Source organism: Choloepus didactylus, chromosome 19 (assembly GCF_015220235.1).
Source record: "Choloepus didactylus isolate mChoDid1 chromosome 19, mChoDid1.pri, whole genome shotgun sequence".
Classification (NCBI taxonomy): domain Eukaryota; kingdom Metazoa; phylum Chordata; class Mammalia; order Pilosa; family Megalonychidae; genus Choloepus; species Choloepus didactylus.
Genome location: NC_051325.1, coordinates 8,813,924 through 8,833,594, shown reverse-complemented (window position 1 = coordinate 8,833,594; position 19,671 = coordinate 8,813,924). Strand labels below are relative to the sequence as shown.

General features: G+C 47.5%; 1 protein-coding gene across 2 annotated transcripts in view; it reads left to right on the top strand.

Moving 5' to 3' along the window:
- SYNDIG1 (synapse differentiation inducing 1) overlaps positions 1-2,613 on the top strand; it is a 177,645-nt gene extending 175,032 nt beyond the window's left edge. For both annotated transcript variants that reach the window (XM_037811622.1, XM_037811623.1), the window contains exon 4: positions 1,306-2,613. In XM_037811622.1, coding sequence (XP_037667550.1) covers positions 1,306-1,464 — 159 coding nt within the window. In that variant the 3' untranslated portion in view covers positions 1,465-2,613. The remainder of the gene's footprint in view (positions 1-1,305) is intronic.
- The last annotated feature ends 17,058 nt before the right edge of the window (positions 2,614-19,671 follow it).

The window sequence follows — 19,671 nt, the reverse complement described above, 5'->3', positions numbered from 1 at the left end:
TGTTTCTGGTGTTCTTTTTTACTTTTATATTTATTCATTTTTTTTTTTGGAGTAATGAAAATGTTCAAAAATTGATTGTGGTGATGAATGCACAACTATATGATGCTACTGTGAACAACTGATTGAACACTTTGGATGATTGCATGGTATGTGACTATATCTCAATAAAATTGCAAGAGAAAAAAAAGAATCAGGGTAAGTCCCAGACCCAGGAGCTCCTTGCAGAGTTCAGGGTTGGAGGAATGCCAGCTTGGAGGTGTGCTGAGTCAGCTAACATGGCGACCACTGCCTCTTTGTGCCTCTTTCCACCCTCAGCTCCACAGAGAGTGATGAGAATGGTGACAGCAGCAGGGACTGCAGCAAAGCCAGGCTTCAGAAATCAATGAGCAGGAAGGGCAATTACAGCAAATTATGTTATAGGACATTGGCAGTGCTTCTAGACAGTGTGGAACTCAGCTAATTAAGACAATTAATTAATTGCTTCTGTCCTAGGAGGCATCCCATTTTGTATTCCCTTAGCTCTGCTTCATTGAAAATTGTCATGGAGGGCTCCCAAGACAAAATACTGGGGGAGATAAAAATCAAAACTGGCCTTCAAGATCAGGAGTTAGGGAAAAAAGACCCCTTCTGACCCAATGCAAATTTCCAAATCTCATTAACTCAGGGATCACAAGACTGTGGATGATGGAAATTCCTGAGTCATCTCAGCAATTTGATCCTTTAGGGTCCATCTCAAAAGTGCTGGTGTTTCTAGTTGGAGCAAATGGCATGATGCTTCCTATGCCTGCTGGTAAAACAGAGAAGTGCCCCTGACTTGTGAGAATACGGTTGGGTGAGAATCTGGTTTTCTGAAAACAGTCCATGAAAGCGAGTTACGGTGCTCTCCCAGGCAAATGGGCAATGCCTTTCGTTTGAGCACAAAGGGCCCCTCGCTGGCCACTAGGTTGTAGAGATGAAATGATGCAAGTGGGATCATACTTAGGAAACTTAAAGGAAAAAAGGCCATTCTAGGGTAGAAAGAGTCGCCCTGGAGGTGTGAAATCTAACCCACCCATCGCTTATTGGTGCCCCGAGACCCCAGATCCTCCTGCGTGGTACTCAGTTGTGTTCTCTCCATCACAGATGAGAGAGAAAGCAGGCTCCTCCCAACCCCAGCCTTTCCTACACTGGCGAGACTTCTCTGGGATCAGCCTGAGTTTAGGCTTGGAAGGGAGACGTAGACAAGCCCTCCACTCATGTTATTGGTTCAAACTTGTTCATGTCGACTTCCCTTTTCTTCTCCCTCCTTCCCCTCCAACTCTGCAGACGAACAAAGCTGTGGCCAAGGGGGACTTCCACCAAGCCAGCACCAGCTCCCGGCGGGCCCTGTTCCTGGCCGTGCTCTCCATCACAATCGGGACTGGCATCTACGTGGGAGTGGCCGTGGCCCTCATCGCCTACCTCTCCAAGAACAGCCACTTATGAGCTTCCTCAAGGCGCATGAGGGAGACCCTGGGGACTGGTTCTGTGTGGATGCTGAGAAAGCAGAGCCGGCGCAGCGAGACACGTACCTGCAAGATGCCGTACAACGGGAGTTATTGCAAATGATTCCACGAAGCCCTGGAATTTTCTATCCACAGATTTCCTTTGTTTTTTTTTTAATCCTTCAATTTTGTTTTCACAGCACTGTGTAGAATGAAAGACAGATGGACACAGCAAGCCCTTCCAAATGGAAGGTCCAAATGGAAGGTCCTGTTAGACTAATTCTGGGTGGTTCCTGGTGGATCCATGATGACACAGCAGTCTCAGCAGCCTGTCAGTGCTTGGAACGCCACCACATTAGCAATACACAAACAGCAAAGCAATGTGTTTATTTTTTAAGGAACTTGATGCAATAGGCAGAGGTCAGCGGGGTGTCTCTCCTGTCATGGCTCTGCTTGGCTGCTCTGGCATCCTTCTATCCACATGCCACAATGGGGGCTGCAAAGCAAGAGCCCATTACACAGACGCACACACACACACACGCACACACACCAGGGAAGAGAGACCAAGCAATGCCTTGTGGGACCCCCGGCTGTCCTGGTCTGTGACTCACCCAGCCCTGAGAATGCAAACCAAACTAGCATGGGGCCTGTCCCTAGCCCAGTGTTTCTTTCACTCCACGCTGCCTCTGGCATAGAAACCCCCTGCCCTCCTTCCGAAAGTGTCCACGCTCAGCAGCCACCATGCAGCAATACAGCAATCCAGGGACCTGGTTGTTCGAGGATGGGGGGCGCAGACTGCAGGCCCTGCTCCCCAAACACCTCGTGGAACAGAGCCCAGTGTTTGCTCCAGGAGCTCAAGGCAAATAACCATGGACTGGACCTCAGTGTAAGGACACAAAGGATGCTGGTTGTCACTTGTGTTGACACCTGCATTACAAGCAATGACCTGGTGATCTCCTAAAGGAGGTGAACCTTCCTCTGCCCACTAAATGAATAGCTTATTTTGTTGTCATTTTTTTTAAGTAGCAACGATTGCTTCATGCTGCTTAATTTACCAGGTGAATGCTGAGAAACAAGTACTCACAGACATTTTAATACCATTTCATTGCTATTTTACCGGTGTTCATTATTTAACAAAAAGTATCTTTTAGCTTTTTTGCTTAAGACTTTTCTTTCTGGTTCATATCAATTGTTGGGTCTTATTTATACTTTGCACTTGTTGTTTCACTAACTGCAGAAACTTCCAGGACTCAGGTGCTGACAGTGGAGTAGGGTCTCCTAAGATGAGAATCACAAACAGCCCTGGTTGCTTCCATTTACACTTTGAGCACCATTGCTTTTCCTAATATGCCCTTGAAAAATTCCCTGTGCCTCGGTCCTGACTCCAAAATATGCCGATTTGATTGATCGGAGATGCCACCTAGCAAACCAGGAAGTGCAGCCAAAGTTGAGAACCAGTGCCCTGGGTAAGGAACACAGGGTTGGTTTCTCTCCCCTACCATTCTCCCCTCAACTTTGAACAGTTAATATTCCAGAAATTATCAGCACTGCCTCCCTGGGTCAAAGCCAATATCCGTCCAGAATTTGCCTCTAAAGGGTACCCCAAATCATACTCTCACACTTAGCCGTAAGAAAACTAAGGAAGAAGCCCTCCCACTGCTGCAAGTGCCAGAGTAACCTGGTAATGTAGAGCCTGAGTTTAGAGTCAAACCAACTTGGGTTTAAATCCGGTTGTGCTACTTTCTAGCTGTGTGATCTTTGGAAGATGCCTGAACTTCTCTGAACTTATCTCTCGGAGAAGAGAATAAGTAAGGCCTACCCACCAGGATTTCTGGGATAATGGATAAAACACAAAGTGCACTTCCTGGGCTGGAGTCAGTGTGGAATAAATGACAGACGTGGTCGTTGTTATTATCAGTGTCCTCAGAGCATCCTATAACTTATTTGTGTCTCTCCATCTTTTCAGCCCAATCCCTCAGGGTTTATTTATCATGGACCACTGTGTAAAATGGGCTTCTTTGTGTTTGTCCCTAAATGAGCCATTTTAAGTTCCAGTAGTGGCCACACACATGGTTCCATGTTGGGTTTGATGGAGGAGTAGAGTCCACCCTGCACAAACTCTCCACCATCTCCATTGCCCCCTCATGGTTGCTCTACTCCAGAAGCTCTTTATTTGGCACTGCTAGACTGACTTCCCATCTACCTTCAGCCTCTGCCTTTCCAATGGAGAAGCCCCAGGTTAAAAGAGTTTGGCCTTCTCTGCATTTTCTCTAGCTCTGCCAAGTCTTTCTCAAAGGCCAGGCACCAAGACAACATGAAGCACCACAGTAGAGTGAATATCCAGGGGTCAGAGCCAAACTGTGTTGGAGGAAACCCAATAAAACACGTGGGTCCAACAGCTCAGCCACTTGACAGGTGAATGCACTGGGGGTGCTTGTCCTAAGATTGACTTCCCAGATGCCGTCCTTGCTGGTACTGTGGGTGACTGCTGAGCAGCAGAGCATTCTTCAATGACTGACAGAGGCTTTCTGCAGCTCCCCAGACCAGCATTATCACTGTTAGTATCACTATGGACATCACCTACTAAGCACTTGCTGAGTGCAGATCCTAAATGAGGCACTGGACATGCAGTATCTCGTTCATTCCTCCAAAGAACCCTGATGGATAGGTGCAGTCATGGCCCAAAGTGAGAGAACCGAGCTTCAGAGAAAGTGCATAACTCGCCTAGCACTACCTAAGTAGCAAGGACTGAAGCCATGTCTACACAGCCCCGAATCAGTGCTCTCACCTCTGGGCAATAAAATGCTGCTGATGACACCTGTCTGACCCATTACTGGGGACAAAGCTTTCTGTTTTGCATTAGCTCATTTAGTTCTTAGGAAAATTCTTTCTTACAACCATTTCATCAGCAAAGACCCATAAAACATAAGCAATTTCCCCAAAGTCGTGTAGCCAGGAAATGGCAACATCAAATTGCAACCCAGACCCTCAGATTCTAGCTCTTGGGCTCCCTGTGACACCACACTGCTTTCACTATTGCTTTACAGAGCGAGTTTGCATTTTGTTGAGCCAAACACTTGGAGACTTGAAAGATATTTGGCTTTATATTTGGGGAACATTCTTTTGTCAGAGATAGAAATATGGGGAGGCCCTAGATGACCCCCAAGGGTAATAACTTGGAAACGTGGCTAGGTCTTAGCCCATTTCTCCACACCATGGTCCTCCTCCCACACCCTTAGAGGCATACATGGTGTCCCTTCTCTTTCTCCCATAAGCCTCTTCTCTGTCCTCAGCCAGAAGCCAGGCTGTCCATGGCTAGCTGGAGTTGAAAGTGGCACAGAGGATATTGTCCACAAGGAGCCTAAATAATCCATGTTGGATTAAATGAACTTCCCCAAAATCTGGTTTCCATATGTGCATGTGGAAAAGACTCCCCCTGATCTCATATTCCTTTCCAGAAGCCCTACCACACCAGGTATCCCCTTCTTCACCAGGTGGCCCCACCTCACCAGGTATCCCAGCTTTCACAGGGAAACTAATATGGGTCCCTAGGAGAAAATGGTGGGGGGCAGCTGCCCCTGTTGGTCTGAAGATGCTGGGTATCACCACATGTTTCAGCAGCCCCCGAGCTTTCAGTGCATCAGTGGAGCAGCCTTCCCATTCACCTACCACTCCTACTGCTCCCTGGAAATATGTGCCACATGGTGCCATGGCCAAGGCCATGCCTGAAGTCACCTTTTGCAGAGCCCTGGCTGGGTTTCAGGGTCTCACCCCTGAATTTGCACAGGGTATCTTAGAGACTCAAGTGGACTGGCTAAAAAGCCAGCCTTATGACGACATTGTCTGGTTCCCCCACAGTGTACCTGCATTTGTTGCCATGGGTGTTGACAGCTTTTGACACAATTTGCCAATAAACCATTGGGCTGACCTCTTAGAAATGCACTCTCCCATCTCCAAACTAGAGAGCACTTTCATGTCTCTACTCTGCTGCTGATGATGATGGGGGACTGTCAAACAGGTGCCAGAAAAGGTCTGAGGCTGTGGCTGTGATGTCCCTTGCTCCCCCATGATGTTTCTGGTCTTCAGGATGGGCCCCTCTTGTCCCACTCGCCTAAAGATGCAACACGTCTTTGCAAACCAATGGTGGATGCTGAAAATACAGACACCCAGGGCTGGCAGCCAGCTGGCTCCCTGCCAAACAAGTTTGTAAATTGAGTAATGAATTTATTAGCTCACTGAGCTGCAGAGGAGGGGTCTAAGAACCAGGTGTTACGAGGAAGGCACAGGCAGGGAGCTGCCAGCCCTGCATTTTAAGGCACAGCAGGACTCGGTTTCATGTGGCAGAGGGTTGTACAGTTCTGCGGGAAGGAGTGACAGTGCACAGCTTGCCGTGGCCTCGGAACAGGCTCTGGGAGAAGGTGAAAGCAAGCCTAGCTTCCCTGCACTGCAGGGAATGGTGGAAACTTGAGAGTGGAAGCTCCATGAGCATCTCCGTCTTCGAAGGTGGAAGTGCAAATGATTCCCGGGGCAGGGAGGAATCTCTGGGGCTCTAAGGATATGTCCAAGCTACCATGTTGGAAAGACAGCATAGCAGGAATGGGGGAGGAGGTGACTTTGAGATGACAGAGAAGAATGTGGCAGTCTCCAGGGAGAAGCACCCGGCTGGCCTGGGCTTTCCAAACCCAAAGAATGGTGAGAGGAGCAGCTCATGGCTGCAGAGGGAACCTCTATTTTCTTGACCAGGAAACCATGGCAAGCAAGCTTGTGCTCAAAGAGGAGGTTGAAGGGTTAACCTTTTAGGGATTCATTGTTTTTTTGTGTGGTTTTTTAAAATCTTTGGGGTACAACAGTTTCTCAAAGAACCCTTGGAAAGACCAAATGCACGATACATACAGGCAGGGCTGGATCACAATGGAGAAGCACATGCCAAGCTGTCCCCAGACTGATTTCTGAGACTTCACATCAGGCTTCTGCTCCCACTGGAGCTCAGCAATACATTGCAATTGCTCTGGCCATTTCAGCCATGGTTCCTGATTGCTGCTGCACCAGTCTTAGCAATGCTGGGCTGCCAGGGCACACCTGTCCTCCAGAGCTGCATCTTGGAGGCCGTGGGAGCAGGGATCACAGAGGGCCCTGCTTTAGGCAGTAAAGTGGCTGTCCCTGAACTGAGCATGGCCGTCAGTATCCTGTCACCCAGAGCTCTTCCCTCTAGCACAGAATGAGCCAGGCCAGAGAAAACAATCATGCATCTGAACTCAGCACCCAGGAGTGCATACAGTTCACAAAGATTTATTGATTATAAGGTGCTGTGATGGGCACCAATTATGGACTAGTCAGTCCTGCACTCCTGCTTCTAGGAAACTGCACTTTGTTTTTCACTGAAATAAGATAATTTGGGGCCAACTTGAAAACAGAGAGAGTGAAAGTGATGATAGACAGATAGATGATAGAGATAAATGAGAGATGGATAGATGATAGATGAAAGAGATAAATGAGAGATTGATAGATGATAGATGATAAAGATAAATGAGAGATGGATAGATGGATGGATAGATAGATTGATAGCTAGATAGACCAAAGATAGAGATAAATGATGGATAGATATGGATGTATGATGGATGGATGATTGACAGAATAGATAAGGTAGGTAGATAGAGATACAAATATAGAATAAATATATAGATAGAATATAAAGAGATATAGATGTAGATATGGAATAGATAAATATATAGAATAGCTCTAGGTACAGATATAGAATATAGTGATGATAGAGATATAGAGTAGATGTAGACAGGTATAGATACAGACATAGAACAGATATAGAATAGACATGCACATACATCTGCACATCAGTAAGATATCTATATATCTATGAGAGTGAGAGAGAAAGATGACTCACAATCACTGTGCTGATCCCACCATATAAAAGTACAAGTTAATATTCTCCATTCTCTGAAGACTTCAACTATGAGACCCTGATGAGGTCTGAGTCCAACTTGCAGCTCAGCCTAAAAATAGGGGTCTGTTGTCTACACAACTTGGGTCTGTTGTCTACACCAGAGAATCCACATTTGGGTTATAACTATTCTATTAAACCAATCAGGAATTGTGGGTTGGGACAAGGTGGGGAATAGCAAGTTTTCCTCTCAATCACCTGAACTACTGCTTTCTTTCTCTGGATAGAGTCCCAGTATGTGTTTTACAAACGCTTTTCTCTATTTGAATTGGCCAATGCAGCATTCCTGATAAGCAGAAAGAGTTGGCTAAGACGAGCTCTGAACATGCTAAGGGGCTGAATTAGTTAAAGGCTTGATAAAGAGCTACAAAATCTCTCCAGTTGAGCACAATGAGGCAGATGGTTCATCAGTTCTCTCAAGAGATTCTTGTGTAATTAGAAGCAAGAGACAGTCATTGTCCAGCAACAGTCTTTAATTTAGAAATGGATATCAAGCCCGCTTCAGTATTCCTCACCCTTCATTTTAGTCCATAATGGGAAATGATGAGGGAATTACCATTTGCCATGGTTCACATTTATTCTGAACACTTTAGGATATGCCATTGGGGTAGAAGCCCTCACCAGATGAAGTTATCCTGGTTATTATTCCCAAATAAAAATCCCGCTGTTCAAGAGACTAAAACCAACTGTCAATGTGGCATTTTATGGATTCTCGAACAACGGGTCTTGTAAAGATAATACATCATAAATTTGAAGGACTCTTCAAGTAAAGATAATCCTGGAAAATGTTAAAAAGAAAAGTTGAAGCTTGCACAGCAAACAGATCTGAGTTCATAGTGGCAGCAGCCCTGGGCATCCCTAACATTATTCCTACTTTCAGAAGAGGAAACCAGAGCTCAGAAGGGTAAGTGTTTTCCCAGTGTCCCCCCGTGTGGAGGTGACTGGCCATGCAGCAGGAGACAGTGCCTTCCCATCCATCATCAAGTGTGCAGATCTGTAGACTCCCCATACCTCTCCCCGTGGCTCGCTGAAACACTGGGCAATGAGGACATCAGGCTGAGCCCACCAAGACAGTGTATCCCACTCGAGGGATGTGATAAGGCTGCCAGGAAGATTTGTGGCAGGCGAGGAGATGGGAAATCATGTTTCCTCCAAAGGTCTGGGGCTAATGTATAGCTTCCCCTGGAAGAGACCAAGAAAAGGACCTTCTCTGCCACCCTCTGTCCTAGCAGTGCTTTCTTTAGTGGTGGAGCCTGGAGGCTTATAGCCAGGAAGAAATGAAGCCAGAGTTCTGGATGGCCTATCACCTGCACAGAGGTCATCACAGGATAAAGATCACCAGGACCATGTGCCCAGGCCCACAGCTCTGAGGGGGCAAGTCTCTGAGTTCCAGGGTAGAGTGTCCTTGAAGGGTTAAGCCAGGAAGCCAGTGCACTCATGGCTGGGTATAAAAGGGGTGGGGCTGAGAAGAGGGTATTTGGAGACTCCCTAACCTAACTCAGGACATACTAAGGGACCGTCAGGCCAGCTTTGCCATCCACCTCCATTGACCTTTCAGTGGTCCTCAGGGATGGATCTTTCTAGAGCCCCAGAGAGGGGCATCCAAGTCACTTCCAAATCACAGATGTTCCACAGGGGTGCAAGGCGAGGAGAGTGGTAGAGGCTGAATTTAGACCTTGGTGAGGCGGCTTTCCTCAGCCGAGCCAATTCTTGCAGGAAACTTGGCTGTGAGCTACATCCACCAACACCCTTAGCTGCTAAGGGAAAGAGAACCTCTGTCCTGAAAGGGACAGGGTGAGGTGTGATCTGGGTGAGCCCTACCCACCTACTGCACCAGTGGTTCTGAACCAGGGGTGACTTTGCCCTCCAGGGAACATCTGGCAGCACCTGGAGACATTTTCAGTTGACATCAATGGGGCTGGGAAATGCTACTGGCAATTAGTAGGTTGAGGCCAGGGATGTTAGTAAACCCCTACGATGCTCAAGGTTGTCCCACAACACAGAATCACCAGTCCCCCAAATGCCAATAGTGCTGAGAAATCCTGTATGACATTATCCCTTGGAAAACTAGCTGTGTGCTAGGCACCACACGTGGATCACCAATCAGGTCAGGAAAGCTGGGATTTACCCACAGACCAACTTCCCAGTGAAAATCCCTAGTCAAGGCTTAACTAAGAGAGAAGGGGGAAGGGAGAGGAGAGGTGAGGAGAGATTGAGAGAGAGAGAGAGAGAGAGAGAGAGAAAGAGAGAGAGAGAGAGACGACTCCTCTCTTCCATTTTCTGAAAGAAACTGACTGAGTTGAACAGTTTCCGGAGCCCCCACATCTACCTGCCTTTACCAGCACAAGTATTGATCTTAGTAAAACAATAACAACAACATAATAATAGCCCTCACGTTTCATATGACTTTGGGCTTTGTAAATAAGCTCTCCTGCCCATTAGATCATCAAGTGCTGCAGAAATCCTCTGATCCAGATGAGACAATTGGCCCCTTCACAGAGGATGGTGCTCAGGCTCCATCTGGGGAGGAAGGGCTCAGATCGGCACAGCCAGACCACTGTAAAGGGACCTTGGTCTCCCAGCAGTGGGCTGAGGTTTCGTGCCTACCTCTGGTGCTGGAAGCACGGCCAGCACGCCACTCACACCAGGCCAGGTGCGTGCACGGCAGTGTCCTTGCTGCCATTGCACGATGCTGTCCAGATGACTGGATGGTCCCTGGGCACCATTCCCAGGGGACCACCTGCCCTCCACCCTGTGAGCTCGTGAAATCAGATCCCTACAGCCAGAATTGAACACAGGAAGGGTGTGGGGTTTTTTGCCCCTCCCCATTGAAGGAGGAGAGGGACACGGAACCCTGATGCCAGCAGGGCTTAGCAGGTGCCGCAGAGGTGCTTCGGTCATTCATTGTAAATGAACGAGCACATTCTGCTCCTCCTGGCTCCTTCAATATTTCCATGCAACAAAGCCAGAGGAGAAAGGCAGCTGGGTAGCCTGTTTGCTGAGCACCTACTGTATACCAGGACTGTGATGGACCCTTAGGAAGAAAGATGAGGAAGGGACCAGATCCTCATGGGGGAAGAAATGCCCAGACTCGCCAGGGAGGCAGTGCAGGAGCAGAGACCATGGGCACAAATGTGGGTGGGATAAGCCACTGGATGGGGGCCATAAGGACCATAGGCCACCAAAGTCCAAGAGCAAGTACAGAAGGGAGCTGCTCAGCTCCTCCAAGACTTGTCTTTTCCTTCTGCCCTCCCAGGAGATGCTCTCAGTTCTGACACTGTTCGTAAAGGTAGCATCTTGGCCCAATGTGCAACTCATCAACAATACCTGTACAAGCCATGGTTACCTGCCAAGTACCTAGCTCACTGAGCTTTGTGGAAGAGATGGAGACACTTTCCAAGTCCAGCCTAATGGGTGATGATCCCACTTCCGAAAGGTCATCACTGAACAGCCAGAAGTACTCTCATCCATTCCTCCATGCAATTCATCACCAAGCACCTGCCTTGTGCCAGGTATTGTCAGGTGAGCCCCTGTTTTTCACAAGCCAACAAGCCAACTTGAAAATAATAAGCTATGGTTGAAGATTCAATTCTGTGCCTCCACATTTCAGTCACAAGGAAAGCATCATTCTAAAATCAGCAATAAGATAACTATGAATGCCAGACAGTCATGGAGAGTGGGTTTCTGCCAATCACCAAGCTCTATGAAAACGTCACCTGCCAAGGCATTGCTTCCCAGAGAACCCCACCGTTGACAGTCCCCATTTGTATGGGTGAGGTCTGGGGATTTTAGGAAGTCAAAACTCACCTTTAGGAAGGTGAAAAGACATGGCCGTAATTCATGAGCTGCTAGAGACTAACCACACCTGGTTTTCCACTTCCTTCCATCAAAAACAACAAACTGTGTTTGTGAAGTACCTCTTCATGCCTCTTCTCAATCCCGCACATTTTGCAACGCTTCCTTCTCATGGATGGTGTACTCAGAACCCTCTGGGGACTGGCTGATGGGTGCTCTTGCCTTAAGTTCACGCATCACCTTTGCTAGGTTATGATGTCTGGTTATGCAGTCAAGCAAGCACGGGCCTGATTGTTACTATGAGGGTATTTTATAGAATGCTCTAAATCGTTAGTCAGTTGATTGCATCTATAGCTGATTGCATCTACAATCAACAAAGGAGATTTCCTTTGGCAATGAGAGGAGTCTCCTCCTCCAATCAGATGGAGGCCTTAAAGGGAGAACTGAAGATTTCAGAATTTAGAAAGAAGAAATGCTACCACAACCTCAGCTGGCCAACTTCTCCTTTATTGGAGTCCCCAACTTGTGGCTTCTCTTAGGGAATTAAACATCATCTTCATTGAGTCTCCATCTCACAGTCTGCTCCACAGAATCTGAACTTGCCAATCCCCGTGGTCATGTGAGTCAATTCCCATAATAAATCTCTTGACATACACACACACACACACACACACACACACACACACACACACACACCATGTTGCTTTTGCTTCTCTGGAGAATCCTGACTACTATGCCTTTGTCTGGGCTACTGACTCCAGAATCTGCTCTCTTTTCCCTACATTTTCTATCTAATCTCCTTCACACTTCCCAGTACAAAGAGGCTCCTACTAGCAAAGGTATCCGCAGAGGGTTAGAAGAGAAGGTGAGCGGCACTGCTCTCTGACAGATGCAATTTCTCTCTTCAGCCCACACTGCCTCGTTCTGATGGAGACAACTTTGACAGGCTTAGCAAATGTATTCAGAATCCACAGCACCATGCAAACTTCCATGTCTCTCTCCACAGAAAAGTCAGCTCTCATTTGTTTGCAGAAGGTCCCTATTAGCTCAACTGCCAGAAAGTTGGGAGTTAATGTTGAGCATCAATGTTTGCAGAGCCATGATTTGAAGACTGCCACGGTAGTTTATACTATTTTGCATTCTGTGGTTCCCTGGACAATTAAATTTTCTTAATTTTCACTTGCGTCTCACTCCTTCGGGACTCAAGCTCATCTCAGTTGTTCCGGGAGTGCAGGTGCAATACGACAGTTCAGGTAGGGGAACTCTTGTTGCTTCTGAGTTGTTATGGGCCAGAGAAGAAAATACACTTTTCAGTTTGGAAGTGCAAAAAGCCAATTTGAGTCCTTGTAAAAGGAACAAGCCCAGGTCTCCCACCCTTAACCCCGCGGGGAAATGGGAAACGGAAAAGAAGCTTGAGCAAGTAGCTGCCGGGGTCAGCTTTCCACACTTCTTCAGCAGCCCAAGGTGCCCCTCAAGGGATCCAGCAATCCCTTCCCCTTGGTCGCTGTCAACCCATGACCAACAAGCTGAGGTTTTCCTGGTGACCAGTTCCTTAACATTCTTTTGGGGCCTTCCAGACCCAAACTTCCATTGGAATTCTTTCACTCCTGCTTGTATTTGGTAAGATTTATGCTTTGCACCTGCCTGAGAAGCTGTATGGGGACACAGAATCCTCCAACAGCTCCACCCCCAGAGGTGGGAGGCTTGGAGGTGCTTGATGGAGGCCATGTTGGGTTGGGCTCATTCTGATAACTTCAGCAGACTTGAAGCCCTGGGTTTCTCAAGTGGACCCCTGCCATCCCCAGAAGAGCCTGCCCAGGTCACCTACCTATCCATACCTTGCCCATCTTTCATGGCCAGCCAGGGCCACCTCCTCAGAAAGCCTTCTCTGACCACCCCAAGTCTACTGGGATGTCTGCCCCATCTGAATTCTGGAGCACTTAACCTTAGGCCCCCACCTGCTGCTCAGTCCCAACAGATAGGTGAGCACGACTAGCTCTTCACTCACCCATCCAACACATCCTCATTGCAGACCTACTTGGGGCTCAGTGCTGCTCAGAGCTTATGGTGATAAATAATAGGACAGGTCAGTCTTTGTGGGGGACAAGCAATGGTCATGCAAACCAATAGTCAATGAAGTAACCACAGAGAATGGTGAGGTCTATGAAGAAACAAAGGCAGGGGGATGGAATGGGGGTGGTTTGGATTAGAGTGGGAAGAGGAAAATCAGGAACGATCAATCCAAGGTATGACATCGAGATGCCCTGAAGCCAACTCAGGTGTCATTGGCACACGAGACCTAGTACAGTGAGAGGCTAATCATCTGGCAAACCGCATGGTGGGATCATTTTTTGAATCTCACATACCTTCAGTAACGAGAATATAAAACAGATGTGCCTGAAGCCAACTCAAGTCTGGTGCCCTGTGATGCTCACACCCTCTGCCCCCATCTGTGGAAGAGGCCCAGACCTAACAAAACCATCAACAAACTCACTGCCCATTTCCCTTCTGTCTGTATCTCAGCAGTATAGGATGAGGGAGGAGTAAGGAGGTGAGAAATGTAAAATTTAGGATCACTTAAATGAGAGGTGAGTTCAGGTTGCCACATCAAAGTGGTGACAAACACCAACTCTAATACCAATAATCAACAGCGAAGATGATGAAGATAGTTATATTTGGGTGTTACATCTCTGGAGATACCCTGGAGAAGCATCTCAACCAGGATAGAGTTTCTTAAAGAACATAAAGTGAAGGACTCAAATGGTCAAAATAATCTTTGAACATTGTTTTCATTGACATCAAATATCAGTGCACGTGACTTTGGGTTCACATCCCTGTACAGTTTACACATACGTGTCAGTATCGTGTGCACAGTTACATCACAGCCCATGTCATGGTACAAAGGGGGCCCATTCAATAAGGGAATCCTCTCGGCATTTTAATCCTGGCAACACTGCAGCAAATTCATGGAGATTCCAGCTTACTAGCCTTCCCTATTGGTGCTTTTTATTTTCCTCTTCCGGAGACAGTTTGGCAGGTCTCCTATCACTCTGCCAGTCTTTCTGTAGGGCCACCAGTTATTTCTCTGATCCTGTCTTGAGAATATTGAAGGAACCATCAGTACCCATGTGTCATCCATGCTCCACTGCCAGGAAAACCTTAAAATCACTCCTGTGTTCTCTCCATGAACTTTACTTAAAATGCACTGTTTGCTTTTCAGGCTTGATTGCATTTGTTGCCTCTGGTAAATGCTCATTGATTGCAGCACCTTTTTAAAGAGTGTGCCCACCTCTAGGCCTGTCTCCAGAGTGCTCTATTTCTTTGCATTCGTTGACTACAGGTCAATTAAATGCCTTTACTATAGAACTCTGCTGTGATATCTGGAATGAAGGAGGTAAGGCCTTATTAAATATTTGTTGAGTTGAATTAAATTGGATTTGAGATTTTACACAGAGCCCTTCCTCTGCAGATGAGTGATGTACTATGCATGTTCAAGCTGAAATGAAAGACCTATCTGAAAGTGAGTAAGAGCCGGGAGTTGGGGAATGAAGCTGACATGTCATTGGATGGTCCATCTCTGGGACTGAGGGTCTCCATGGTCCTTTCCATCACCACACTCTGCAGGCTCTGGCTGGCTGCACGGGACAACACCTTCTAGACAGCGGCTGGGAGCTGCCCCATGTCCTGGGGAACTCCTCATGGTCCTGCCTTTAGCCCTGCTTGGTATTAGTGTGATACCTTTGTTATAATCAATGAAAGAATATTGTTATAATTGTACTATTCACTACAGTACCTAGTTTATCTTAGGGTTCACTGTTTGTGTTATAGGGTTTTTTTTTTAACTTTCATTGTAGTAACATATGTACAACCTAAAATTTCCCCTTCTAAACCACCTTCAAACATGTAATTCAGTGTTGTTAATTACATTCACACTGTTGTGCTACCATCACCACCATTCATTACCAAAACTATTCCATCACTCCAAACAGAAACACTGTACTCTTTAAGCACTGACTCCCCCTTCCCCACCCCCATTTGGCTTCCCTCCCTTCCTTGCTCCCCCACTGGTGTTTCCCAGAGCCACCTCCCAAATAAACCACCTGCACCCAAGTCCTTGTCTCAGGCCTGTCTTTGGAGGAATCCAACCTGAGAAAACAATAGCCACCAATATAGAGCAGGGGGGAGTCAGCAGAGATTGGGGTGCTCTGAGTCTCAAGAACAAGTCAATTCTGTCCAAAATCCAGGCCCCCCCTCTCTTTCAGGAGAAGCAAGCGCAGGATGAGAGCCTGTTGGCAAAGAGGGGAAAAGTGACCTTTCGTTACCACCTGGAACCTTGGTGGCAATTTTCCCAGATGGGTTCCTGCGGAGCCAGGTGGGACCATGTGGGCTGCTTCCCCTGAGTCAGCCCTGAGTCAGCCCTGAGTCTGGTCATTGAAGCTCTGTTCACAGGGCAGGTTGCTTAACACAGGCCATGGGAGCTGGAGAAAACAGACCCAGAGAGCAGGAGGACCAGCTGTTTCCCCGGTGCTGATCCCCAGGATGCCCAGGGCTGGCCAGGGAGGGAGGGAAGGAGAAGAGTGGGGACAGCATGGCCTGCCAGCTCCCTGCTCTGAGTGGCGCCCAGGTGAGCAACCTTGCGAGGGCACTGAAGAAGAGAAAGGCCCAGCATCAAATCCTCCTCCACACAGAAGTCCATACATGCAACAGCAACAGCCCAACTGGTGTTCTTGACCCTGACTGTCCATAACAGCAGCCTCTGCTACAATGGGAGGGAGGAAGAGAGGAGGGGGTTGGAGACCCATGGCTGCCTTTCCTTAGGCACCAGTCAAGAGGAAGATGGAAGGCCCCAAAAGGGAATAGGGGATGGCCACATCTCAACCCACTACTTCCTTAAATTCCTGCTGGAGACCACATGTGTGTCAACACATCCCAAAGAACCCTGGGGCTGCTGCAATCAGAATTCAACTTCCTGACATTTCTTGTTCCTGCTGATGTAGAAACCACTAAAAATCTCTGTCCACCCTAGGCAAGCCAAAGACACATCCCCACCCATTATGGAGCCTGTTCAGAGTTTCTTTTAAAAGAGAGGAGCATCCCCATCAACAAGGGATTGAACTTCCAGGGAAGGGAGGCTGGCGTGAGGTCAGCGAGGGACACAGAGAGGCTGACGTGGAGGACAACTAACAACATCTAACTAACAGGAGATCAGGGACCAAACAAACAGGGTGGTCACAGGGGAGCTGCAGAGAGGAAGGAGGTCTGGGCAGGGCTGGGCAAAGGGTCTACCGGGGCAGTAGAGGAGCAGGCATTCCTGAAAACAAATCCTATGAAGAACAGTAAACAGTAAGTACAACCAGAATATTTTACTTGGAGAAGAAACCCCCATGATAGCTATGGTCAAATGTTCAAAGGGCTCTGGGGAGCACCATGCATGAGCAGTGAGTGTCCTCAGAGGGGAAGGCTGTACCCCACAGGGACTGATTGTCCTTGCCCTTCCCTATGGGATTCTGAAGCACCTCCACTGTAGGATCTGCAAAATTACCTCAAAATACAAATTCCCAGGTCCCACCTTGGACTTTCTGAAATTGCATCTCCAGGGTTGGAGCCCAGGAATCTATATTTCTTAAAGACCCAAGGTGATCCTGCTGAACAACCTGGTTTGGAAATGCCAGAGCAGAAGACTACCAAGTGTCATCCGAAGCCAAAGATTCTGGGATTCTGACTCTGAGCTAGAGAAGAGAGAGTTGAACCTAATACTGAGGCTGGGTGGGCTGCTGAGAGAAGTGACCCCCCACCCACCACCCATCCCTTGCTCCTCAGAAGGCTTCTTTATACTGGATTGCCACCTGCTGAGCCCGTGATGGCCAGGGCGCTTAGAACCCAAGGAGCTGTTCCTGCCATAAATTTAAATAAATGAAGCATTTGAGAAGATAATTTTCTTTTTGATTCCCAGCCAGGCATCCTCTGGAGAGGGCTGTAAATTCATGCTATCCCTGAGCTGCATTGCCCTGCCCTCTGCCAGTGGCTCCACCGAGCCACCAACTTGCCCTCCCTTGGAGGCACCCCACCAGAGCCTGCACCTCATTAGTTCAAGCACTTGTCTCAAGGACATCTTATCTCTCTCCTGGCTCTCTTACTTACTTCGCTTCCCTGCTGTTTCAGCTCTTTGGGGTTCTCATAAACGTTTCTTGCATCACTGGCTTGATCCAGCTCAGCCACCAGCATTTTGATCACTCTGTGCTGCGGAGCTGACAGTTCAAATGATCAGAAACCAGCGCTCTGCTGGCTGTGGCATGATTTAATTCAGATGCCAACTCAATGGCCAAAATCTTATTTTTCCTCCTTGTTCTCCTGGAGCCAAGAATAGGAATATTCCAGCATGTAAAGCAGAATGACAGGTTAAAAATATCCATGACTGCTGATTCTCAGTGGGATACTGTGGTAGTTTGGAGCTGTTTTGTACCCCAGAAAAGGCCATGTTCTTGCAATTTATTCTTGTGGGTAAAGGCCTATTGTGGGTAGGACCTTTTGATTAGGTTGTTTCAATTGAGATGTGACCCAGCCCATTCAAGGTGGGTGTTAATCCTTTACTAGGATCCTTTATGAGAGGATAAAAGGCAGGAACATTTGGAGAGACTTTAGAGAGAAACTCCCCAGAGATGCTAAGAGAGAGCCACTTGGATCAGAAGCTGAAAGCCACAAAACCCAGAGAGAAGGATCAGCAGACACTGGCCACGTGCCTTTCCATGTGACAGAGGTGTCCCAGACCCAGGGGCCCTTCTTTAGACAAGATAAGTACTGCTGAGGCCTTAATTTGGACATTACAGGTCTAAGAACTATAAATTGTAACTTAATAAATCCCCATTGTAAAAGCCAATCCATTTCTGGTATGTTGCATTTTGGCAGCTTTAGCAAACCAAAACATTTTAAAATAGAGTTAAAAACACTTGGATTCTTGGTAAATGTATTCATTCATTCACTCATTCTTTCACTTCTCTATTGATTCATTTAGCAAACATTATTGAGCAGCTGCCATGTCCAAGTCACTGTTCTAGGTGGATTTCTCCAGAGAGGAAAAAAGGAGGAATTGATAGCATGAGGGTTAATTTCGTATGTCAACTTGGCTACTTTTTGGTGTCCAGTTGTTTGGTGAAGCACTGGCCTTCTTGTTAATGTAAAGGTGTTTCAAACTGGGATTTACACTTGCAATCAGTTAATTGCATCTACAGTCAATTGGTTGCATCTACAGTCAATGAAGGAGCTTGCCCTCAGCAATGTGGGGAGTCTCCTCATCTGATCAGTCAGAGGTCTTAAAAGTCAGAACCAAAGGTTTCAGAGGTCAGAAGATGAATTTGGACTCAGCTTCAGCACTGGATCTTGCCAGAATTTCCAGCCAACCAGCTTCCTCTGCAAAATTCAAATTAAGAATTTCAGCTTCACCTTTATTGGAGTTTCCAGCTTGTAGCCTGACCTGTGGATGGGAAGTGGCCAAAGGCTGCAGGCAGCAACTGTCACTAAGCACCAGGGACCCCCCCGAATTTAGCCATTAGCATTAAACTTTACCATCTCCTGAATGTCTGTAGCTGGTACCAGGGGCTTTCAAATATGGTTTCGTGAAAATCTCTTTTCATTCTGTAGAGTCCAGGTTTGTGATCCGTGCATTTGTTGCCTGCATACTGGGGGCCGTCCACATGCAGGGCAGGGAGGTGGGGCTGTGACATCCATGCAGACAAAGGCAACACAGGAGAAAAGACTGTCTGCAATTCACCCTCAGACAGTGAGCAGTAAGGAGGGCCCCAGGAGGGACAAATAAAGTGTTGAAGGCATTAGAAGTCTCCAGGAAGCTCCTTGTCTTGGTTTCCCAGCTGCTGTGATAAATACGACACAAAGGGCTGTGGCTTAAATAATAAGAACTTACTGATTCACAGTTTTGGAGGCTGGAAGTCTTGCTTCATCCCAGGGTCAGTAGCGTTCTGGTGGGCTGGCTCTCCGTGGGGCTTCTTGGCTCTCTGTGGGGTTCCTTGGCTCTCCCATCACAAGGTCATGTCTGCTTTCTCTCCCAGGCTCCGCTGATTTCCAGCTTTTCACTTTTCCCTGTGGCTTTCTCTTTATAAGGTCTCCAGTAATAGGATTAAGACACATCCTGATTCAGCTGGCCACATCTTAACTAAAACAACATCTTTGAGAGGTCCCATTTACAACAGGAACGAGGGTTAAGAGAAGGAACGTGTTTTTTTCTAGGATACATAACTCGATCTCCCACACTCCTCCAGGAGGGAAGTATCCATGAGGGCTTCATGGAGAAGGAGGTAAGTAGGGTTTAGAAATGGCCAGTGGTGAGGAGTGGGGGTGAGTAAAGTGGGGGCATCCGAGGAAGAGAGAACTGTGGAATAAACCCAGCAGCAAAATGGGGGGCACAACTGGGGAAAAGACCAAGCTTTTCCCCGAGAAGATGAA